This window comes from Platalea leucorodia, assembly GCF_965183815.1.
Source record: "Platalea leucorodia genome assembly, chromosome: 1".
NCBI lineage: Eukaryota > Metazoa > Chordata > Aves > Pelecaniformes > Threskiornithidae > Platalea > Platalea leucorodia.
Genome location: NC_138823.1, coordinates 46,744,288 through 46,769,723, shown reverse-complemented (window position 1 = coordinate 46,769,723; position 25,436 = coordinate 46,744,288). Strand labels below are relative to the sequence as shown.

Sequence of the window (25,436 nt, the reverse complement as noted above, 5' to 3'; positions counted from 1 at the left end):
GAGTCAGATTTTGTCTGAGGTCATTTCATTCCCATTAAGTATCATTTGTCATCACTTATGCCATTAAGCATCCCTAAATTGAGCAGCTTCTTGCATCCCAGTGTAGCTGCAACAATAAGTGTGTGTGAATATTAATTAATTTACTGTTCTCACTCATTTTTTTTAAGTGGGTGGAGAGTTTTTCTTTAGCTCGTAAAGAAATTGCTAGCTCTGCGGCCTCTTGGTGGGTTTGTTTTTTCTTCTGTGGCATGAGTCAGGAATATTCATGTCATGCAGTCCTTTAATTTGACTGAAGATATACTGTGAGTGATTCCCAAATTCCGTTGAAGCAGTGGTCGTGAGGGCTCAGCCAAGTCTCGTGCTTGCTGAGGGCTCCCATTGCTCTCCACGCTGTCCTCACGCACGTCCACACCGTATTCATGTGTGTTTCTCCTTGGAATTTTACATAAATATTTAACAGCACACTAATTACTCATATAGCTTCAAGGAAGATTCCTCTCTAAACATTAAATAGGTCTCTTGTCTGCAAGACTGTGCTCGTGATGTAAAGTGACCTGGAATTTGCAGCCTGGCTTTGTTGTACCCAAAACCCGCACAGTGCCAACATCCACTGTTTTAAGTTGCAGAAGTGTACATCTATTTGTAAAACTTGTGTCTTTAGCAAAAAGTATAGTAAAGCTGAAACTGGAGGAGATCCAATTATGATGGGACTGACCAGTAATTGTTTCCGGAGCACCACAGATAGAAAACTGCAACGCATTTCAAAGCTGCTTCATCTAACTTATCGCAGTACAAGAACAAAATAATTTGTCTTTCAACTGTGAATTTATTTTTCCCATCTCTGCTGCTGTTATATAAGCAGGTACAAAAAGTTATCCAGGTGCTAATTGAAGCAGCTGTGATACTGTTTAAAAAAAAAAAAAAATCCAGTTGGACCCTGCATTGACCTAAAATCAGAGTATGCTGCAACAGAAGTTCTCACAGAATGGTGGAGGTAGGAAGGCATCTCTGAGATCGTCCAGTCCAACCCCTCTGCTCAAAGCAGGGTCACCCAGAGCTGGTTGCCCAGCTCCATGTCCAGTCAGGTTTTGAGTATCTCCAAGGATAGAGACACCCCCAGCCTCTCTGGGCAACCTGTTCCAGTATTCAATCACCCTCACAGTAAAGAAGTTTTTTCTTATGTTTAAATGGAATTTCTTGTATTTCTTGTATTTGTGCCTGCTGCCTCTTGTCCTTTGAGTGGGCACCACTGAAAAGAGCCTGGCTCCATCTTCTTTGCACCCTCCCTTCGGGTATGGATAAGATCTCCCCCGAGTCTTCTCTTCTCCAGACTGAACAGTCCCAACTCTCTCAGTATTTCATCACACACGAGGTGCCCCAGTCCCTCAGTCGTCTTTGTGGCCCTTTGTTGAGCTCTCTCCAGCATGCCCGTGTCTCTCTTGCACTGGGGAGCCCAAAACTGGACCCAGCACTCCAGATGTGCCTCATCAGTGATGAGTAGAGGGGGATGATCACCTCCCTTGTCCTGCTGGCAATGCTCTTCCCAATGCAGCCCAGGAGGCTGTTGGCCTTCCTTGCTGTGACCGTGTGTTGCTGCCTCATGCTCAACTTGGTGTCCACCAGGACCCCCGAGTCCTTTTCTGCCACGCTGCTTTCCAGACTGTTGGCTGCCAGTATGTTCCTCTCCAGGGGCAGGGCTCTGTTATTCTTTTTGAACATCAACAGTGAGCTTGAAAAGCAGTTGGTAATGGGTAACATTCATGGCACTGATTACAATGCAGTTCTCTCAGTGGTCAGTGAAAATTCAAAGCTGATTATCAGATATTTTGTATATAAAATATTTGTACAAAATCTTTGTGCTTTCTTAGGATATGTAAATGGGTTATATATAAATATTTTCTTAGAAGATATTATGTTGGACAGAATTTAAACTGCTTGGGTTATATAGTCCCTCTGAGCAATGCATTAGGAGTTACTCCACACTTGCTCTAATTGACTGCAAAGCCATTGTGGTGCTCAATAGCAAAGTCATTAAGTCTACCAAGACCTTTCATCTCTATTTAGATATCTGGCTGTCTCAAGTACTTTGCACTGCTCTACCAACCAACATCCTTTAATTCTTTTATGAAATTAAGCTTCTGTTAGAAATGGGAGGCTTACCTCTGAGCTGATTCTAAAACTGATGTTTCAGAATAAATGTGCAGTGAAGCTTTTTTTTTTTTTCTTTCCTCCAGGAAATTTTAAATTAGAAATCCCTAGGCATTCTCTGTTGCAATTAAGTTCTATCCAGCTGTTGCTGATACCATCTGAAATGCTCAGGTTATTTAGCTGGTTTTTATCTGTGTTACTGAAGTTGGAATATCATGTTCATTTAAGAGCTGATCTCGAGCAGTGGAGCAAAAGTCCATTTCTTTTGATTTGTCTGGACTTTATAAAGCTTAGTAACACTGTGCTGTGGAAATTCAAAAGGCTTTGTTGTTTTCAAAGGAGGGCAGAACATAATGCGGTGTATTGGTGTTATCTAGCCCTCTCTGTCCACAGACAGTGGGGATGTGGGCTTGCTCAGCATGCTCTGGGAGGGCGCCTCAGCTGCAAATTAGAGAGAATGCCTGGGGATTAAATGTTTGTGCCTGCTCTGTCCTTAACTCTCTCTGCAGGTTAAAAAGAGGTGTGTAGTTAATGATATGGCTTTCTGTGATCAGTACCCCAATCTACAAAGAACTAGCTTGCTTCACAGGGCTGTTGAGCATGAAAGGGAGCAATACGCAGTGGCTGCACAATGCGCCTTGCTTAGGTCTTGCACCGTGACCACCCAGGGGAAACGGTGAAGAGCTGAGAGGCTGGAGGGTGCTGCCCTAGAAAAACTGAATGGCTTCTCCTGTGCTTGTGTGCAGGTGCTTGCTGCCTAGAGAAAGTCCAGTGCTGCCTTCAAGTAGAAGTGTAGTTGGTAGAGGGGGGAGCTGCATCGACCAGCCAAGGTTTCACATCTGAAGGTCCATAGCTTGTTTTATAGCATTTAATTTTCAGTTGATATCCTGAACTGTCTTGCAGGTGTAGAATACAATAAGAAATAAATGTTGATACCCTGGTTTAGTATACGTATATATTATTTTAAGTGTTGTGTAGGTAACTGTTGCAGTTGCATGTGATGAAAGTATTCATTAAATAACTTGAGGCCCAACTAGAATGGTATAGTAAAAGTGATTATTTCATGTGTGTGTTTATCTTGCATATTTTGACACCAGTTTCCTTTTGTTTATCTGCTAATCCAAATGAAAATTATTTTCCTGGCTTTGAGAGCATCTTAACAATACTGCTCAGAAGCAGCTGATTTTTAGTTAGTCAAAACAGGGACTGAACCTGGAAAGTGATGAAGGCAGGGTGCTAAAGTTTATGGAATTGCCTAAAGAAAGAAATAACAGCAAAAGATCTTGGGCATTTTTAATATTTTTCCACAAATAATTTATTCTTTGCTGATCTAAGTATGATGTGAAAAGAAGTTTAATTTCAGCCATGTATACAACATTGAATTTTCCCAACTTTAGTGAGTCTGTGCACTGTATCTGAAATCTGCTGGATGTGAGTTTGTGTATGCAGTTAGACATGGAAGCTATTGGAGTCACCAGTTTCTAAAAAAAAAAAAAAAAAGCTACAACCCAACATATATGTATTTTTTTCTTATCTGTCTTATATTAAAGAGCATAGAAAAGGAGGATGGGCATCTTGCACAGAAATGTTTACACAAGTCAACTGAATTATCAAGTTGTTTATTTGTGTTGGTTGGCATTAGATGACCCAGTTAATACAGAGTTATCCTTCGAGGTGGGAAGAGATGCTTGTTACAGAGAGAGGCCTGTGACTAAATCAGGAAAGCTTAAGCAAGCCTGATTAAATAACCCATCGCTGCTCTCCTTTGCCATCACTTTTCAGCTCCTCCAAGGGACCGCTGTACACAGTTCCAGGTCAGTGAGACCGTGTGAGCTCCGGGGTTTGGTCCTGTGGGCAGCCCCACAAGTTGTCTCTCCCCCTTCTGCCTTTCCCTGCCTCCTTGCAATTTCCTAGTAACGCCTTCGTAAAACATTGGTTTTACAGTGAATTGCTTTAATAAAGTGTTGTCTGACACTGGGGATTCATTGTGGAAATGACAACTTAGAACAATTTGTAGTGTGCCAATAAATCAAGTAATCGTATGGGAGGAGCAGCTGGCGAGGTGTGGGGGGGAAGGTGGCTGCTGAGAAGGCTGGGGCAAATCCCTCCAGAAGTGGGGACTGCAAGCTCAGAGCTCAGCTGGGAGCTTTCTGGATTCAGGCTTTCTCCTGCACCCTGTGTGTCCCAGACTTCAGAGCTGACAGCATTTGATGGTGGAGGGTGGTCATGGAGCCCATCCGCATGTCTGAACAACTGTATTTTGCTCTTTGTAAGAAACAGTGATAACCATGGATGCTGCAAAGCACAACTTCTTATTCACATGCCTGCGTAATAAATCAAACAGGTCTGAGACATGGCTGGGTTTCTGTTCTGTTATCTTAACCCAAGGGATTTTTGTACCAGATGTATGTTCATTGCATCTCAAATTTATTCCTAGTCGGAGGGGAATAAGGAAAAGGCTGGGAGGCAGGGTCCAGTGCCTGTGGGAGCCCAGGCAAGGCGGACGGCCGTGAGCCAGGCACCCATGTACCGGGGCTCCGCGACTAAATCAAACAGCCAGCGACAAGGAGAGGCAAGATGGAGAGGCAGAGCAAGGTGTGAGGAGCTGGCTGTGACGTTCCTATGGAGGCACTGCAAATCCTTTCACACAAACGTTTCTCTGCTTCGGCATTGGTGTGCCTCAGGCCTTGTGAAAAAGAGTACCTGTGCGCACTCGTTACTTGCTATTTTTGCTGGTAAAGATGTTGCTCTGTATTCTGGCAGATTTGCAGTGCAAGTAATTACAAACAAATAGCAAAACCTAAGCAGATCAAAACTCATCTCTTGGTCACTATGGCAACTGTGAGTTTACTGATGGATTTAATTCTCCATGCTCTGTCTGAATTTCAATGCCCTTGTCTCAGGGATGGTTTACATTTGAAAATGAGGAAAGCACAGAGGCAGTTTAGCTGAGTTTATTTCAAGTCTGTTTTTCTCCAGGGAAATTGAAGATAGATACGTACACTCAATATTGGGCTGGGGGAGTGGTCTGTTAACGGCATATTTTTTAAAGCTGGAAGCTGCTGACAGCTAAGGGAACTTTATATTCTTAGTTTGATGTTTATTTATTTTAGTTTCAGAGTTACTTCACTCTCAGTAGCAAACTCAAAGTAAAACTGCTAGGAAATGTGTTTTTTCCTTTCCCAAGGTATAGCAGCACTGGAACTTCCTCCACTGTCACCTTGAAGTAAGAGAGAGAATGGCTGGCTGTAAAACAAATACTTTTTTTTCAGTACCAGGCTAATAGGAATGTATTTATCATGGAGATAAATCTTGATTATTAGTTATTTATTGTATTTTTCAGGTGCTGCTAAATCCAGTCCAGCTTCTAAACCAGGATCAACACCTTCTCGCCCATCTTCAGCAAAAAAAGCTGCACCAAGCAGCTCAGCATCCAAATCAGATAAAGATTTGGAAACTCAAGTTATACAGCTCAGTGAACAGGTAAATTTGCTTTAGGCATAAAATTAGATGCATTCATTGTCACAGGCAGGCATGAAATCTAATATTGCCCTCTGTTGAATGATGCTCTCCAGAATTATGAAGGGACAAAAGATTGAAATAGCTCAGCTGGGGAGAAAAAAAAAAAAAAAAAAAAAAAAGTGATTTATTGTTAAAAGTAACATGTGACAGAGATGACTGGTGTTTGCCAGTATTTTTAAAAGGTGGTCTTAGGAATGACAGGTACGTCTTGCTTAAGTACGATAATTTTATTATATGTTGAAATGTATATTTTATTTCACTTGGATTGGAAAAATCCCAATAGTGTCTTTGCTCTAGTGTATTACAACTTTGCAATAAATCACTTTAATGTGTCATTGTGGAGAAAACAAGCCCGTTTGTAATACCAAAGTGTTAGCTATTTGCAGCTGAATCAAGACTAGCTCATTACACTCTGCTTTCTGGAAGGAAGGCATTAAGAAGGTAATATGCCTTTTTCATTTAAAAATGTGATCTACCTTTGTGAGAATACTTGGTTATATTATAAATAATGTTCTGCAATATAATTACTAAAGCTTCAGAATTTCTTTTAATGTTAGGAATGTAAGGGCTTAATTTTCATTGATGCTATGGAGCGTTACACCACTCTGTCATTCCTGGGCATGCAAGAGTTTCTGCACTGGACATGAATAAGTATCTGCGTCTGGCTCAAGACTGTGCTGTCAGAATGGTGTAAATGCCACTGTTATAAATGAGGTCTGATCTCTGTATTTGTCCGGGATGAAGGAAAATGGAAAGGAAAAACCTCATATTTTAGAATCTGAGCTCCCTGGCAGCTGCATTCAGGAAGAAGCTGTTATTCTGGATCAAGTATAATTTTCCACAATTAAGGGCATTTCAGTTTCAGACTTTCATTGACCTGAACAACAAAGATTTCAGTTTGTTGGGGCACTGTTTGCAAATTCTTGGTTACTGTTATGCACTTGAGGGTGGTGAATGGATAGCCACATCCCAAACACGGCACACTGCGGATTCAGGGTATAATTCTGAGCAGCACAGAGCACAACAGGGTCTACCAGCCTCCCAAATGGGCTTTTGATTGTTGCTGTAACAGAAAAGTTTTTAAATGTTGCACGAGGAATGGAGGTATATATTTTTCAGGGAATCTTTTTTTTTTTTTTTCAATCAATGTAAGAGTGGAGTTCAAACGTCAGCTTAATGCAACTTAAACCATGACATTTGTACTCAGAAGTCAGAATGTGTTTGCTTCAGGAAGAAGAGTTGTTTGGGATACGAGTAACATAAAAATATTTGATCTTTACTAAAATAGGCAGTCACTATCACATCTGCTGCTAATGTATTCCTAGCACGTTCCATGTGTGAAAACCTTAAGCTTTATATACAAATAACCCTGAGGGAAAACTGATTATTTCCCCCATCACCAAAGAGGAGAAGAAATTTTGAGGATTTGGGAAGTTGGTGTTTTAATAGCTAGTTTTTAAGAGATCTCTTCTAGCTAGAATGGTCTGGAAGGCTTTTTTTTAATGCTGGCAGCGTTTGGTATTTCATTTCCCACTAATGGTTACTTGTGCACCCTGGGCATATAACGCAAGCCAAAAAACCTATGCTGCAAGCAGCTCTGAGCCAGGTTTTTCTGACGCCCAGTCTGAACATGCTGGAAGAGCCAAATTGCCCATTTTTTACCGCTCTCCAGCAACCAGGGAGATGAGGGCAGCAGCCAGTTTTACCCCTTTGCTGTCTTGATTAAGCTGTCTGTGGATATCAAATGCCTATGTGGTTGTAACAGATTTTTTCTTTTCAGCCCTTTCATGGATAGCAGCTAAGGGAGATGGAAACATCTGAACTTCCATGCAATTTGTAGTGGAAAAATTTTAGTAGTGGGGCTGTCCATACACTATATTTTACCACAGGGTTGCTTAATGAGCTATTTGCAATAATCGTAAGCCATCCATAACATTTGCTAGTTTAACGGCTCCCAGCAATCTTAAAGTTTCTCTTAAAATGGTCTTAGCTATTGCCTTGGTCTGTGCTAGTAAATTAAACATTTCCAAGGAATGTCACTGTGCGCTGGAACTTGATACCCATAGCATTAAAATGCTAAAGTGGTCCCTGCTGTGTTTTTGGTCTGTGCCAGCTAGTACTCTTCCAAAGAGTTTGAGTGCACTTGAGGAGACAATACAGACCAGGGACCATTACATATGGAGAGAAGGGACCTTTACATATGGCGAATGATCCCAGGAACTGGTAACTGTATGCTAGTATACACATAGTTTCTGCTAACGGCACCATCTTGGCTGCCTGTCTACAATATGTACTTAATCTCCAACATGGCTCTGCAGTCCTGTGAGTATTCATACTACCAAGAAGTACTGTCAGAGAAAACACCAGTTAGGAGGAACTGTTGCCTTTGCAGCCGTTAACTGGATTGCAGGGGGGTACTTCTGGTCCAGAAACAGAGCACGGGAGTTAATGTGCAGTGTTCCTCACATAGGATTAGCCTTCTGGCATGTAAATAGAAGGAAAAAGTAGCATGTGGATGTGCTAATTACCTGAAGAAAAGCAAATTAATATGTTACAGACAAGTAGCTGGTATGCAACTGAAGAAAAGCATAGCTGGTTTGGTTTTAAGTGTTTACTGTATACTGTAGTTAATTAACTGTGTGCATACATGCATCATTTAATGGTTCTGTTTTTTAAAACGGAGTGAATGTATAGAATGAAAACAGGAGAATGCCTTCATAGTAAATAGGTCAGAGGGGGAGACAGTCTAAGCTATTAGCTGCCAATGTTTCAGCTGAAGTTCGTTGTTTTCCCAAGCTCTAGCAAGCACAGAGCAAGAGATCTGGAAGCAGTTATGTTCTTGTTCTGTCTGGATGCAGGCGTTGCTCTCAAGGAATATGCTGCTGCAGATCCAGAAGACGTCTTAAATGTGAGGTCTTCATTTATAGACCACAATATTGTAAACTCTTGTTCCATTTTGCTATTCCTACTTTCATGAATAAATAGTTAATTTTAAGGTGACTGGTCATTGTGTCAACCGTTGATTCAAACTGTCATGGGAAGGCTTGGGTGTCACACTCAGGCTGCTGGTTAGAAATGGGTTAATACATGAATGAGATGCTCTGAGATCCTGCCCTGGTGACAGGTCAGTTCTGCTGTCTGACACCTCTGAGAGTGCAATCAAAGGTTAGAAAAAGGCATCGCTAGCTCAGCAGTTATGGAAAAATGAACTGATAGGATTTAGTAGGCTGTCAAAGCATTGTTTGAACTCTGCTGGTATTTTTACTAGTGAAGGAAATAAATTAGCTTGCAGTAGAACTGGCAATGCAGAACTTTCTATTAAATTGTATCCATTCACGGAAATGTAGTCTGATGCGATTTAATTTATTTAGCATGCTTTATTTAGAAAATCATTTGTATAATTGCAGGCCTTAAAATACGGATGCTAATTTGGCTGTAATTTGGATGTGATTGGGGTCAGTGTGTTTACTGTAGACAGCTTCATCCGTGATTATTTCTGTTGGTTGTTACACTGCTGTCCTCGGAATTTGAAAGCCACTTATACACGTTATCCTGATTGTGTATACCCCATTGGACAGTAGTTTATCTGTTATGCTCCCACAGAATTGTTCTTTTTAAAATATATATGTGTGTGTGTGTATATAATATATGTATGTATAAAAATATATTGCAACATCTGTCATGATTTATATGAAGCCTAATCATTAACAGCTATGTTGCCCGTAAATGATTTGCAGCAGTCCTAGTGGTGAAATTGAGACTGACAGTATAGCTTGAAGACTCTTGTGAGCAAGGTTGCAAAGAGAAAGATACTTGGTGTTTGAGAGAATTTGTTGATAGAAACAGCACATCAATCAGAGCAGAAAGTCCATGGTGCAGCTGGTCAAGGCATCAGAGTGCCGAAACACAGATGTCTAACAGTATGGTAAGTCGAGAGGCAGAAAAGGAGAGGTGAAAAAACCAACACAGCAGTACTCGCATTTGCAACTAGGGAACCTTTTAATTTCCTAACTAGACCGTTTCCCTTTGTGAGTTTTTCTGCCAGATCTACGTACTTTTAGGCAAGGAGATATTGTAGGTTTCCCAACAACTACACATTTATCCAGGCAAAATAATGCAAGTACTGAGCTGAAAGTTTTAGTAGTTACCATTACATGACACTTCTGGCAGCTTTGTTAGGAAACAAGTCTTAAGTAACCCTGATTCCTGGACTGCTGCTTCGGGTTTCAGTATAAAAGAGCACTGAGAAAATTGACCTTTAAGGATCAAGGTTAAGACATATCCAAGAGGTGTAATGGGGGAGCCTGATTTACTATTCTCTATTGTGTAAGGTTCAATCTAGCACTTCAGGAAAAAAGGGGACTTCATTTTAAGCTATAAAATTGAGTATTTATTTAAGAGCGTTTAGCATGCGTAATTTTAGACTGAGTTGTTTTGTCTGTAGTGCCTCTCACAACTGATGCATCACATCTTGGTTTATATGCAGGTACATTCATTAAAACTTGCACTTGAAGGCGTGGAGAAGGAAAGGGATTTCTACTTTGGCAAATTAAGGGAGATTGAACTTCTCTGCCAAGAACACGGGGGAGAGAATAATGACCTTGTCAATCGGCTAATGGAAGTCCTTTATGCTTCAGAAGAACATGTAAGTTCAAGCTTAATGTCTTTTATTTAGACAAAACAGCTTAATTTCATAAAAATTTATTAGCACAGTATTGGGTCATGTCCTATATTTAGGTCAGCAGAATTGTAGCAGCTAGGATTTCCATGCCTCCTCCCCCAAAAAGGAAGTTTGCATTTGCAAACAACAGACTTTTCAGCTTGGGGAAGGGATTCAGGAGGCTGGTTGCTTTTCGCTGCTTCGGTGTAGGTTTTGTATTCTAGGTTTGCTGAAGTTGATCTGAAAGGGGAGGGTGTGTGTCACAATTTTAAATTGATTTCATATGGTTCTGAGCCTTAGTTTTGTTTTTTTTTTTGTCTTCCGCCTTTCTGCATAAAGTCTTTTACTCGTGTTCTTTAATGTGTTGAAAATCCCAGAAACTCTGACAGAGGTCCTGTTCAATGTCTACAGCTGTGAACCTTCTCTAGCCCATGTGGCAGTGTTGTAATGTGTATGGTGCAGGTTGCCAAATACATAATTATATCTGCAGAGATAATGCTCTTTAGCTTTTTTTATCCTGTTGCTATAGGGAAAATTCTTCCTTGTGCAAACCCAATAATCCTCTATTACCAAAATTTCAGAAGTGTATTGTCTGCAAGATTAAGCAAGAATCTCATTGCATCTCAGACTTAGCGCTGTAGACACTGAACGAAGCAAGAAGCTGCAAAGGGTGCTGGTTAAATTCCTCAGATATATTCAGGGATAATGATTCAGTGGAGATTTAGCTGAACTACTCCCATTCATGTTAACGAAATCCCTGTATGCACTGTACTGACGATTGACCCTTCAGTCTCCAGTAGATGATGGCTTTGGCTGCGGAGTGTATAAGCATCAACTTAATCTGTTGGCAGCACTGTGGTACTGTCGGCTGTCTTATAGCTGTTCCCAGAAAGCTGTTGCAGCAGCTTTTTTATCAAAAATAGTGCCGAAGCAACTAGTAACTCACATGCTTTTCTAAAAAAGACTAGTAGAGCATAAATGAAAGTTAGGTGCGAGAGGGACACGAGCTTGCTGCTGACAAGGGCCACTGCTCAGATGAGAAGTGACAGAGGAAAGAGGATTTGTTCAACGGTGTGGGGAGAGTGCTAAAGAGGAAAAGGAGGAGGAAACAATGATTTCACAGGAATAAACAATAAGACAAATTTGCCAGGCACGTGATAACAGGCTAAAAGAATTACGTACATGTAGTGGTCAGAGAAAATGTCTTCTGGATTCGAGAACAGTGATTTATTTATAAAGCAAAGCCAGAAAAATCCCTCTTCTCCCCATACCCCTACCACATCTGTCTGTCTGTTGGCTTAAATAGCAAGTGATTCCCCGCCAAGGAATGCATTTGTTGCTTTTCTTCCTGCAGTTTTCCTTACTAGCAGAACACATTACAAAATGTTCTACTTCAGCCCGCATCCCAGTGTTTTATCTGCTTCCTCCATCCAAACCTTTCTCTGTTGAAAGCATCATCCATGCCTGCGCATGAACTCTACATACAATGACCATGCCTTTAAACTGGGTTTGCAGTTGGAGGCCGGGTATGTCACTTCAGCAGGAGAGCGCTGCTCCCTCAGAGGAGCATACAGAGGCCGTTCCCCATACAATTTTTTTGTACCTTTTAGTGGAAGACTTCATCTCCTCATCTTCCAGGGTGCATTTCCTCCTCAGCTTAGCAGATGGACTGTAATTTGCTGAGGAAAGACCCCAGTGCATTAGCACTAAACCAAAGACTGTGGTTCCCTTACTGATGCAGATCTTGCCTACTTTTTGGTTTTGGACTTTACTGTCTCATTGCCCTGCTTTGCCCTTCAATTCTGTTTTTTCTGTCTCTGTAATTAATTTGTCCCAAGTTAAATTCTGTATCTCGCAGCATTTTGCAGGTTAATCCCTTGGTAACAGCAGTTGGACTTTCCCAAACCCCAGATGGGAAATAGCCCCAGTTCCCAAACCACAGGCAACTCCAGCATTCCTTGTTTCTTGCTAACGAGTTCATCATAAATCCAGCTTAGATTTTTTTTTTTTTTAATCTCTGTTTCAGAGTGTCTCAAGTATACAGAGGCAAAGAGGAAAAAGGGGATTACATTAATTTTCAGGATTTGTGACATTTATAAATGATACCGTGGCCTTGAGGCCTTTCTTCAGGAAGAGGATGCGCGGTAATGCATATACTGCGCAAGTGATCTCTGACCAAAGCCTTGTGCTTGAATATTGTGACTAACTTACATTTGTTTTCAGTTCATACTTCCAATAACTGTTTGATAGAAATCTCGAACTCTTCCTTCCCAGCTGTAAGTTGACAGGCATCTACTGTATTCAATGTGGCATAGAGATCATGCCCTACTTTTCATACCAACCAGTCTTATTCAGAAGGGACAAGTCTACCTTTATACTTAATTTTCTGTTATGCTTAATTTAATTGTCCTAAAAAACAAACAAACAAACAAACAAACAAAAAAACCAACAACAACAAAAAACACCCAAGAAAAAAAACCTGGACACCACTTTAGGTGGTCACATCTCCCAGTAGCTCGTAGGTCCCCCATGAGCATTGTAGGCCGTCAGGTGAATTCTGTGATTCAGAATGCAAGTATAGAGTTTAGTCCCTGTGAAAAGCATTCTTCAGAGGTCTGATTATTGTAGTATTGCATTGAAGAGGTTTTTATCAAGTTCATGTCATGGGGGGCTGTTAATTATTTTTTCAGAATTCCAAGTCACAGTGTAGTTTCAACCATATCACTTCATAAGCTTCTGTTCTGTTTAATTCAATAAAGGCTAAATTTTTAAGACTTTTTTTTATTGTAATTATTTTTTGGTCTTGATTTTGGTGAGGTTTTGAGTCTTACAGCACAAATACCAATCCATTTGGGTTCCTTGTTTTTAGAGGCTCCCTTTTCCCTGTTACGATTCTGTTTTAAACCTCATCATTATGTCTCTGCTTATGCAAGAAGGATGTTGTATCTGCTATTGTCATTTAACGTTTGGTTGATCAGTCTGTAATCCTTTGTAATTTTTAATGACAAATCACTCATTTGGAATGCTACTTCTTCATCAAAAGCATCAAAGTTGACGGAGAACAGTGTTAAGGATACATGTGGGTGGTGGGAGAAGCGGCCCCTAGCACTCATGCTGTCACTGCTCTAGACAGCATTGAGAACTTGGATAGGATATAAAGTATTTGGTCATACGGGCTTCCAGTAGGAGAGCTTCAGACTGTTGAACCAGAAGAGGCCGTGTGTCTAGTTATGAAACCCAGAGCCATGTAGGTCTTCCCATAAAGCAAAAATGGAGGAAAGCTTGTGCTTTGGCTATTCTGGTTCAGTTCATGCTGAAGTTGGGTGGATTGCTGCCATTTGATCTATCGGTTGCTCAGCTCAAGTTTCCAAAGCAACTGCTCAAAATGCAGTTGGTTTTGTATCTTTCTGCTCTAGCAGCTACTACATCTGCTGCTGCTTTTCGAAGAGGCACCCACGTCCCCAGCAGCTGGTTTTCATAAAGTCAGTCTACAGGCACACCTGAATAGTTTGAGGCAGATGGCTTGAAAGGTCAAAAGAGAGCATCTCTCATTGTGGGAGAGAGAGATGACCATGGCTGTGTGATCCAAGCCAGGAAGAAATGCTCTAAATAGATCCTCCACTGCTTTCCTTATTAGGGGATGCTGTTCAAGGAGATTCCACAGTCCCAAGGTAACTGGGCATAGTGGCTCTTGCCCTTCCCATTTCATGTATTTATACAAGCTGTACATACTGAGAAGCACGTGTCCAAGACTCAGAACAACTTCTGAGGTAGTCACATAAGATTTACCATTTCCATCAAAGGTAAGCCTAGCAAGAGACGAGCCACCACTCTTCAGAGCTGCAGAGCAGGTTCCCAAGCCACTCCTTGTGGTTAGAGCCTTTTCCTGTTATATGCATGAATGAATAGCATGTACGTGACCTATAAAATCTGCATGAGTAGGCTTTCTAATAGGGGTGTCTGATAAACTCTGCATACATAGAGCCTATGGAACAGGTGCATTCCAGAGCAGGTCACCCCAACACGTAAGGAGGGTTAGGATAGATGGGGTTAAGGGAACATAGCTCACAGCAGCTAAACAAGCTTCAGTTCTCTCACCCCATAAGGCAGGGTCACGTTCTCACAGCTGTCAGCTTCTCTCTGTGAAACTCCTGTTCCCTGCAAGTCTTGCACCCTCGCAGGCCATCACAGAATTTGTGATTTTTAGATACTACGCAAAAAGCTGTTTTGACATGCTGTACCTACGGTATGTAATAAGGGCATCGTTCCCCGCAAGGGGCCATAAGGCGCTAAGCTGCAGTTGTTCTGACTGACGTGTGGCTTCTACCTGAAAATAGCACCCAAGTGATAGAAAGCTTGCTTTTGATTGGAATTGGGCTGTTTCTGTAGGTGGTAAACAGCTGAATGTTTCCATTGTATCAGCAAATGTTAGGAACCTTATTCTCCTGTTCCTGCCCTTTAGAAATACGAATATTTTATTGCCAGAAGGGAAATATTTTCTTATTGCATAAGCTGCTCTGAACTATTCTGGGAAAACTCAAATTATGGCCTCCCTTTTCTTTTAATTTTTGCCTCAAATTTGAAAAGTTAGCAGTATCGATTTATTAAAGTTTGTTGTTCAAGCCACTCGCTTCTAACAAAAATTGCCAGGAGGCAGGTGAGTTCTGCAGAGGTTCCGCATCAGGGATGCTGCGTTGCGGATGGCAGCTCAGTCTCTTGGAAAAGTGTTTTCCTTTGGAGCTGCCTACAGCGGAGCGCTACTAATGCAGGGCAGAGAGGAGATGTGTGGGATCTTTTCAGTGAACTGTGCTCTGGAAAGATGGAAGCCACTTGAGAGAAAAGCTGTACATGCAGCTGCACTTAATGGGAATACAGAAGTAATGCCCTAAGACTCAGCCAGACTTCTTGAGCTCTGATATATCCAGGCCAACTCAAGATACCAGATCTGTTGTCTCGAAATTGGAAATCGTTTAAAACTGGTATCACCGGCAGTGAGGATCCAGCCTTCCTTTCTCTCAGGGATTCTTCTCACAACAGCAATGTATATTCAGAGAGGCAGCTCTGGAAAATACTGTGCATCGTAACTGTTTGCAAAAGGGAAGTGTTTATTAGCAATTAGTGCTTTTAACAGTAGCTCTGTAAATCAGTGAATACTGGGCTCTTTTTTTTTTTTTTTTCCAAAGAAAATGTGTTTGCAAGTGTGGTTTTATTTTCTGGATACCGCTAAAAATCACTGTTTTGGTAACCTTTGAACTCTGGTCTAGCATCAGTATATCATTTTGGGAAAGTAGTATATCCGACCTCAAAAAGGAGGCTGAGTTTAATTTTTAGAGCAGGTGATAGCAAAAGTGTCTTGACCGTTTAGTGATCTAAACCTAGAGTGGAGATTGTGTGAAAACTGTAGCAGACAGGTTCAGAAATCCTTGGACAAACGGAAAATGGGGGAGAACATCAGGATGCTATGATACAGCGTCTAACTGTTGAGCATCTCACTGTCCAGCTATTCAAAATGTTCACTTACCAGAACAGTTAATACTCGGTTAAAAACTTTTTCTGGAGAAGTGTCAGTACTGCATATGCATTGATTAAAAGCAAAGCAAATACATTTTATTGTACTATTACAAGTTGCTACTTTTCTCAGATTACAGCTCATTTTGTACTTATGTGCTTGAAAATCAGAAGTTAAGCTTTAGGCTATGGCGAGCACTGCGGGGCGGCAAGATTACACAAGAAATGCTTTCTGCTGAAGAATGTTTTGGGATCTTTTTCTCCCTGCAGGAGAGCCACACAGAAGAGCATGAAGGTGAAGAGCAAGTCCATGAACAGCCCCAGCAGCAGGAGGAGTACTGACTCACCCAGCGTCTCTGACAATTTTCATTTTGTGTGAGAACTTTCTTCTGGAGAACGGAACATGTGTGGCCTCAAACTTGAAATCAGTTCACTCCCAGTCTGCCATTAACATTTATGTACCATAGTGAGTGCCAGCCAACCACTGCATTCTGTACCCATACTTTGCCAAGATGCATTTGCAGACGTCTTCTTTCAGTGTATCTTCCCGAGAGGTTGTAGGGCTACATCACCTACTGTACATCACTGCAACTTCACCACTTGGCTGCTTGAGATTTGTTCTGCTCTTTAAAAAAAAAAAATATATATTTATTTTTTTTCTTTTTCGTCTTAAGTATGATACACTTGTAACTTGTTCTAACATATTTATATTGGCATTTTGTGTGGCAAGAAGTACCGTACCACTAGCTGTGTCTCTCACTTTGTGGTGCTTTCGCGTTTTCTAGTACATCTGCCTTGGGGCATAAATTTGGTCGAACAATTGGAATAAAGGGATACAGTGGAAGTCATACTCAAGCCATAACGGTGAGGTGTGATGTGGAGGAAAATGCTTGTGTTGCTCACATTTATTCCTTTCCTGTCTTCACAAAATGGAAGGCAGTGCATCTGTTTCACTAGGAGAGATTTAAACCCCTGTGTTAGAAAGCTTGTTAGAAAGCTGCATGGTATGTTTTTTGGCTTATTTCTGGAGGAACAGACATCCACTTAAGTTTTTTGAAAACCCTCCCAGTTTCTTGGCTAGTCAATAGACATTTCCCAGCTTTTCTTCCTTCCTGAGGAATCTGCCTCTGCAGAGCTCAGTGCTAATGGAGGAGAGAAATCTCCTTGACAGAAGTGTAGCTGCAGGACACGATCTCTGCCGTCATACTTGGCTTCCCACCCCTCAGAAGAGGACAAAGTAGGCCAGCCATTTCTTTTCGCTATCCTTCCCCCCTCTGCTGCCCCAGCCAATACAAGTATGGAAGGCAGAAAATTTCCTCGCTAGTGCAAGGCATGGGGAAAAAACAGCAACAGCACTAGCCCTGAACCCCCCCGAACTCCCTTTAAGTGGGTGGTGGACACCTCGCAGGTGTTGAGGCCGCTTGCGAAGCGCGGAGAGGCAGCGAGGAGCCCTGCTGGAGACAGAGCGCACGGAGGGGGACCAGCCGACCGAGGGGTGCAGAGCCGGTTCTGCGCTTGGCTGACCTTCCTCCGGCGAGGCTGGCACGGTGCAGAACCACGCCTGCCCTGGAGATGTCTGCAGTGAGAGCGTTCCCTTCCAGTGCGGTCCCATCGCCCTGTTCTAAATGGTGGTATTTTATAAACAGAGGTATCTTGAAGTGTATAAAGAATTCCTTATTTTTCTCATAAAACTGCGCATTGTAGTCTCTCTGAATATTTAATGCTTGGCGTTCCTGGTCTCTCACTTGATTTTCTTAATTCTGGATTGTTATGCTGATTCAGCAGGTACAGGGAAGTCCCATCCCCATCGGCAATCACTGAAAAACTCCGAAGCCTATTGAACAGCTAAATCATCTTAGCCCTTTACGTGCTCCTAAAGCATAAGTTCCCAGCTTATGCTTCCATAGAAAGGTTTTCAATTAACTCCCAGCGCACACACGTATACACACGCAGTTTTCTGTTCCTAATCGATCTTTTGCAGCTAAGTGGCTCTTAGTTAAATGTGAGATCCCCGCTGTTGTGTTGCGTCACAGACAATATATAAAATGCTGTTAAGCATTGGAACAGGTATTTCCAGTTTCCTGATCGCTCCCTCTGCTCAGCAGAAGAGTTTCTGGACCCTGCGGGCTGGCGGTTTCCCAGCCTTGCCTCCAGCATTGACCTCGCATCCTACCCAGTGATGAAGTGCAAGTACTGCAGCCTGCAGGCCAGCGCTTTCCTTTCTCCTTCCAATTGGTTACAAATAAGGTCTGGTTTATAAAAATATGTATATTCCAAAATAAGTATTTCCAAGAATCACCACAAATGGGGGAATTGTCATTTTCGTTGTATTTGTGTTTATTAGAACATATGTACTTATTACAATTGTCATTGTAATAAACGGTAGTTCTTCATAATACTGTTGAACCGAAGAGCAGTTACTAATTTTTTTCCAGTCTCCAGAATGTCCTTTGACCTGTATGGGATTTCTGATGGGGCAAGGAGTTTGGGATCAGGCTATAAACTTAATTTCAGCAGCGCCAGTCTCTGCTTCCTGCGGTTCATCCTTCTGCTAATACCCGAGCAGGCGCATGGAGAGCACTTCAAGAGAAAATGGTTTTCTAAAGGTGCAAATGGTTGGGTTGCTGAGCTCCCTGGAGGGTTCATAGCCAGGCTGTTGTGCCTCTCTACTTTTCTCTCTTTGAAGCACATTTAAAAAAAAAAAAAAAAAAGCTGAACTTCATTTCCTGAAAATTCCTTATCTCCTATTTCTGGTCTGAACACCATAGCCCTCTCACTGCTTGTGTCAAGGGGGAAGCGACCGCAGTAGGGAGCCGGGGCAGTAAAGTACCTCGTGGGCACTTAGGGATTTGGCTGTGCAGAGGGGAGAGCGATGCTCTGAAAGGGGAAAGAGTTGTCCTTCTCCCCCACCCCCTGTGAGTAACCCATTATTCCGTTATGGTTTTAATATGCATTTGTAATTACCTTTACTAAATAGCACACCATAAAGCTTTGGTTATATATTAAATGTAAACTGAAAGGAATGTAAACATATGTATTGTTAATTATAAAACGATAAGTAATGGCATAATAGATACAAAAAGTCTTATTCAGATGTATCAGTCATTTTACATTATCCACAAATTGTCGCATGGTAGAGTAGATTTTTGTCTGAATATGTGAATAACTTGACTTGCGTTTATCTTTTTACATATTTAATAAAAAAATATATGTTAAAATCTGTCTAGCTCTAGAGACTATTCGAAACATTCTAAAATAATACTTTTCTGGTTTAACTACATATTTTTGTTCCATTAGAGACTGCATGTGGGAGCAGGAAGGAAAAGGCAGCTGCTTTAAAAAAAAAAAAGTTCACCTGTTCCGTGTGTGTGTAGGTAGTATCTGTTTCCCCAAGAGCTCAGCAACTCTATCCCCTTCTACAAATCAAAAAAGAAAATGCTTGTGACCGCGTGCATGTAAACGGAACACTCTTCTTTATGGTAAAAGCTTTCTTATTTCAGAGTACTAAATCTCGTGCTGTATCTCAGTTTTGATACAGCAAAAGCAAAACTCGCAGCAGCCGGGAGGTGAAGAGAGTACTTTAGCAAGGGCACTGAAGCTCCCAGTGGACTTTTCTTGCAATGGCCAAGTATTCAGGGATGAATCTTCAGTGCAGTACCTAATCTAAAATGTAGGTGGCTTTTAAAATATTTGGTTTTTTTGAAGAAAAGGGGGAAATTTCATTGTAATTCACACAGTTCTGATCTTTTGCAGCATGAGCCATGTTGCTGCAGTAGTTGCTGCTAAATCTCCAGGGATTTGAGCCAGGACCTCTTTCTGCCAGGGGTTCAAGCTACCTGGTTGTGTCCCACCACCAAGAGGTCAACCCGAGCCCTCCCACTGCCTTCGGGTATCCCTGGGGCTGGGGCTGAGCCACTGCCCAGCCCCACTTAGGGAAGGTTTCTGGTAGAGGGGGGAGGATGAAGCCAGGGCCAGAGGAGCCCATTTCCAGCCTGGGTGCTCAAACCTGGGAGAGCAGCGCCAGGTTAGTTGGATTTCATAAGGCCAGGGGGGAGGCATGTCTTTGGGCTAGTGCAAATGCTCAACAGCATAAAAAAGAAGTAATATATTTTCCAGTTCAAATAGTTGAAAACTTTCTGCCACAATGTTGTGACCAAAAAATATTGTTAAGACTGTTAGGCCATCTTCCTACCATTATCTGACTTTGCAAAATAAATCTGTGATCATACCACCCTATAAAAAAAGCATTTTTATTCCCATTCGTTGAACCAGGTACCATCTAAGATGGCTAACAATTCAATATATACACTGTGCAATACATGATCTGTTTTTATACTTGTCTTTATAGAGATTGTAGTGACAAGTTGCTTTAAAAAGGAAAAAAGAAAGTTATTTGCCATGTCTTCATACCAAATGTGAAAAAGCTGTCCGGAGCTTAATTTCCTTTAAAAGTGATACTGTATTTCTCTTTAGAAAGGTACAAGTGCAGGCAGGCTGTGGCAGTTCAAGTTTTATAATTTCATTTAATGAAATATTTCCAAATACTCCCTTACAGTGCATCCAATTGTGCTGCTTCTGTGACCCTTATTTCCAACTGTTTCATAAATAAGTGCAAGACAGAGGGAAAAGTGAAGCCTGTTCATAGAGTTCCTCCAGTACGACCACATTCAATCCAGAGGTATTTTTGTTTTGTTTATTTTTGTGTGTGTGTGTGTGTCAGGACTTCCTCCAGATACTTTTGATGGACGGGTTAAATATAAACTGTTGAAATAGTTGAGACTTTTGTGGCAGTGTACCTGGTATCAGATGTAATATTTAACTTCATCGAACAGCGAGATTGCTGGGTGCATGCCTACATCAAACTCATCGTTCCCCTTCAAACGCAGTCAGAACTGCCTTTTTTAGCATCCCTCATTAAATAAAGAGCCGTCGGCCTCACTCTAAGCAAGACAGTCCTTGGGCAGGTGGGGAGTGCCTCAGGAGACCCCACGCTCGCTCCCTGGGCATCGCGCAGGGCAGGGGCACGGCTGCCCCACCAGCGGGGAGGAAGGCTGGAAGACCTCTCCTTGCTCCAGCTGCAGCCCCGGAGCTGGAGTGCAGCAGTGCCGGAGGGCGCAGGAGCTCCTCTTCCCTGAGGGGCTCTCGGCAAAATCTCCAAACCAGCATCAACAGGATGACCCGTGTCCTCTGCCTAACCCGAACCTTAAGCTGCTTGAACTGTGACTGTAGTACGATGTTCATTTGGGGGGGTGGGACCCTCAACATGCTTGTTTGGTAGGTGGAACATGCATACTTTCAAGCCATAAGAAACTTTCCAAGTCGGTGTGGTATTTCTGCTTTGTGAAGAGGGAAAGCTGATGTGCAGGCTTGTCCCCTGGTACCTACGGTAAGGGCTGCCAGGGGACATCGGCCCTACTGACGTTGAGATAGGTCAACCACTGTAACAGGCGGTACAAGCTTCAACTGAAGCTGTTCACGAAGATATGACCAGTCGGTGCACAGCTGAAAATATTAATAGGAGCTACTGATGTAAGGGCATGTTAACTGGGGAAAAAATGATTAGGCTAGTGATAGAGCCAGAGAAATGGTCCAAGAACTGAAAAAGGTGAACTTAAGGCTCAGCAGCTGAACAACTGTGCTTCTGCCATGCTTCTGGCAAGCGAGATAGTTAACCAGTTAATAAACATGCCAGTCAGTCAGTCACATCCCTCTGTGCAAGAAATGTAATGTAATGCTTACCTTGGGGAAAGCGGACAGATTGTTTCATTAGTGCTTCAAGGCCACAGAGTCCCTCTGGCTAGGGCAGCGTACGAAAAGAGATGAAACTCAGATTCCTACTCCTTCCTCCAAGGCACGCAGAAAACCTCCATATATTATAGATGAAGTGAGCAGTGCACATCTGGATGCAAATGTATAATGTCTAAAAAAAGCTTTTCTTGTCTCAATTCTTTTTTTTGTCATTATCTAAAACCACAAGAATATGTTTCAAGCACACAGGCAAATTATTTGCATAGCATTTTGCACTCATACATGACGTCTGACTAACTAGTTTTGCAGTGAAATATGAGAATCTTCAAAGGTTTTTTGGCTAAATTTATTCTCAGCTGGTTACCTTTGTAGGGTATATTGCTTGTTGCTACCAAAATATCAACAATGCATTTGTTACTGCCTAGAAAATAAATATAAGGGCCAGCTGCTGCTATACGGAGCCTGCATTTCTGACAGATACAGGTCAGCTGAGACTCATCTTAATGTGGGGGGAAAAAAAATCATACGTTTCAAAAACACTTTTCTGTATCCATAGCTTTCTGAGCTCATTCTCTTTTCTTCACACATTCATTTGAGGGGAGGAAAAGACTGAATGTGCGTAAGTCCTGCAGGAAGTTGTATGGAAGAAATGAATTGTAAGAAAAATAAATATGGAAAATGAAGCAGGCACAGATGTCTGAGTGGGAAGGCTATACAGGGAGGGTTTGCATCGCCAGGGTCCCACTGGTGACTAGGCTGGGCAAAACCAGTGCTGGTTATAAACCATCAAGGATCTCATGTAACCCGGCATGGATTTATCCAGGACGTTGGACACAGTGGCAAGGAGGAGGAAGACAAAAGCTTCAAAGAGGGCAGTAACACGGCATTAGTGAAGAGAATAAATACGAGCAGCAGAACAACTTGGTAAACACTTCTCTGCTGGACAGGAACCTTCCTCTGAGATGAAGCATCTTGCTGCATAGCTCATTGTCGCAGTGGTTCGGATATCTGGACTATTTTATTCTTTGGTTATTTTAATCACATTAATTCCAACTATTTATCACATCAGAAGAGTTGTGAATCTCCATGTCAAGTGTTACAGTCTGATCATAGTGCAGGTGTTCATTCTTGGACACGTTTCTTCAGGGAAAAGATGTAAATGTTCAAGTGCTCACTCAGCTGCCTCCCCTAAAGAGAAATCACGGAGATTAACAAACGGTTTTGTACGTGCTTAACAATTCACCGTCTCTCTCCTCCCGATCAGAGAGGGGAGGACCCAACCACAGTCCTCAGGTACTTGCGGACCTACAAGTACTTGGGGTCCTACAAGCATTCATGCAAGAGAGGTGTGGTCTTTACATTCCTCTTGCAGCACACTGATGGGAAGTTAAATCGCTACAGATCAGATTCACAGATACATGAACTGTGATGGAGCTGGGCCCCCTCAGTCAGTAGCGAATTTTGACCAGGCGTTTCCATTCTGACCTCCACCGACTGGCCCGTATCAGTGCTGGGGTAAAATCTACTGTGATGTCCGTATCTGCTGACAAAAGGCTTCTTTCAAAGAAAAGTCCTTATGTCCCAATGGTGTATCCTAAATAAAAGAATGCTGACCAACTCCCTGTGAAATGAGATCTTTGCCATGCAAGGTGTTTTAGCTAAAAGCAAACCCCCATTAAGACGCTTTCCTCAGGATTATTTGACAATACGCTTTACAAAAGAGGACATTAACTGAGGAAAAATGAATTTAAGCAGTACTTCAGATGACAATAAATGACAAAATTGGTATCTAGCAGACACAAAAACGCGCTGGTAAGACTGAATGAACTGGAAAACCATTCATGTCTCCAGCCTCAGAGGTGCTAACAGAGGGCCAAGAAAAGATTAGAAATTGGGACAGCTATTTTGCTTGCAGATTAAAAGCAAAGTTAACCTTATGAATTCTATTCATGTCACTTTGCATTTTACCTTCCTATTTTTTCAGTCAAGTAACCTCGGGAAGAAGAAAGGGGAAAAAAGGGGTGGGAGCATTCATCCCATGTGGGTCAACTGCTACCTAAAACCAGTCCATAAATATTCTGATTGCAGTGGGTTTAAAGCCGAAACCAGTCAGCTACGCTGGAATAATTCAAGTCACTGAAGTTGCTGCATGTGCGAAAAGGCACTGCCTGCAGTAAACTGACTTTTTTTTTCAACTTTAGACTAAACAAAACAATACACAGGAAAAAAAACCCGTAACTGAACATTCAGACTCCCGGACACTGCCCCGGCTAGACAGCATAGAAACCCTTCCCAGACCCCATCTTCCTCCCCACCCCAGTGGAGCTCTCCCGTGGCCGCTTTGGAGGCGCCCGCTCACCACGCAGACCCCGTAGTGCACGTGGGCGGCCGTGACCAGCACGGTGAACACGGCGAGCACCGCTTCTTCCGTCCAGCCCAGCAGCCCGGAGATGGCTGCGTAGACGACTAGCGCCAGCGGGAAGAGGAACCAGTGGAAAAGCTCCGGCCGGGTGCTGCTCATCTGGCAGATGATCACCTTGCACTGTCGGAGCAAAAGGCGCCAGGTGAGAAGCGCTGGGTCAGCCCAGGGGTCTAAGCAAAAGTACGTCCATTTTCTCTGCAGGTTACTTTTGACGAGGGGAAAACAAGGCTAGAGTTCAAAATGGGGCTTGTTTCTGGTGTGAAGACTACTATAGATACACCTTTGTGCCTTATTGTCTGTGAGTCTTAAAGGGCTTTATTACAAGTAATTTAAAACACACACTTCTTTTCTGGAGACAATGTTTTGACACGCTTTGCTTTATGAGCCGAAGCACATCTGCGCACAAGGGGAGTTGTTTGACACCTCATGCTTCCACACAGGCTCGTAAAGTTGTGATCCCAAATCAAATGTGCCACCATTTAATCACTGGGAGAGTGTACTGGTATTTTAATCGCATGGTATGACAGAAATATATTCTGGTTCATTGTATAGAAGAGAGGGAAGGTAATATATGCCACTTTTAAATCCTGTTTTTCTTTTCTAGCGCTCCTTCATGTACTAAAACACCATTTTCTTGGCTCAGTCATGGCGGTGGACTCCCTGGAGATGTAGCTGGGGGCCCACGGAAAGGGATCCCACTCAGAATGGCAGAAAAAATGAATATACGGTGTGTGGTTTAACTGAAAGCAATTAGCTTAATTTTACTGACTTCTTGAAACGTGATGAGTTGAAGTTCAGATTTTTAAAACCAGTTAAGCGCACCTAAGTGTTTTATCTGGTTTAGACCTCTTAAGAAATATGTCTCATATACACTATTCATTTTTAAAAAGCAGGGATTTAGGCACAGCTGAAATATTTTTCTATTTAAGTTTCTATCAAAATTTAAATGTGGTTAAAAACAGATTTTGTGTATCCTGAAACCAGTAGAAGAATGAAAAATTAATTCCCTGTGCAGTGTCTGAAATCCTATGACAGCAGCAGTAGGAGTCTGACCATAGGGAAAAAATACTGGCTTTACTGTCTGTGCTGTGGAAGCTGAAGAATGCAAAAATAAACCATGAAAATATAATAAACTTTCAATAATGAAAGAAGTAAGCATTTGTAGCTAATGTAACTATTTTTGCTTACAGTGCATTATCAGTATTGATTATTAATTTTTTGAATAACACTAGTTTTATGAGCCCTTTGGGAATCATTCCACAGGGTATCAGAAATTGCTAAAGCAATCTACAAGCCATAATTTTTCTAGCTGAATAATTGCACCTGTCCAGAGGTTGGATTTCACATTGTTTTAAACCATTATTACACCATCTTAAGCACAGTACTCAATTTTTCATAAAGATTGCTTATTAAGATTTGGAGCAATTC

At 42.0% G+C, this 25,436-nt stretch overlaps 2 protein-coding genes across 6 annotated transcripts in view; one reads left to right on the top strand and one right to left on the bottom strand.

Annotated features, from left to right (window-relative positions):
• Positions 1–19,009, top strand: part of MAPRE2 (microtubule associated protein RP/EB family member 2) — a 103,092-nt gene extending 84,083 nt beyond the window's left edge. For all 5 annotated transcript variants that reach the window (XM_082308060.1, XM_082308057.1, XM_082308059.1 and 2 more), the window contains 3 exons: positions 5,492–5,631; positions 10,157–10,315; positions 16,109–19,009. In XM_082308060.1, coding sequence (XP_082164186.1) covers positions 5,492–5,631; positions 10,157–10,315; positions 16,109–16,180 — 371 coding nt within the window. In that variant the 3' untranslated portion in view covers positions 16,181–19,009. The remainder of the gene's footprint in view (positions 1–5,491; positions 5,632–10,156; positions 10,316–16,108) is intronic.
• Positions 19,010–22,708: 3,699 nt separating this feature from the next.
• The window catches only part of LOC309604565 (ethanolaminephosphotransferase 1-like), a gene marked incomplete at both ends in the record, with an annotated part of 56,504 nt that continues 53,776 nt past the window's right edge, over positions 22,709–25,436 (bottom strand). Inside the window, 2 exons of the mRNA XM_082337976.1 lie at positions 22,709–22,774; positions 23,946–24,128. Coding sequence (XP_082194102.1) covers positions 22,709–22,774; positions 23,946–24,128 — 249 coding nt within the window. The remainder of the gene's footprint in view (positions 22,775–23,945; positions 24,129–25,436) is intronic.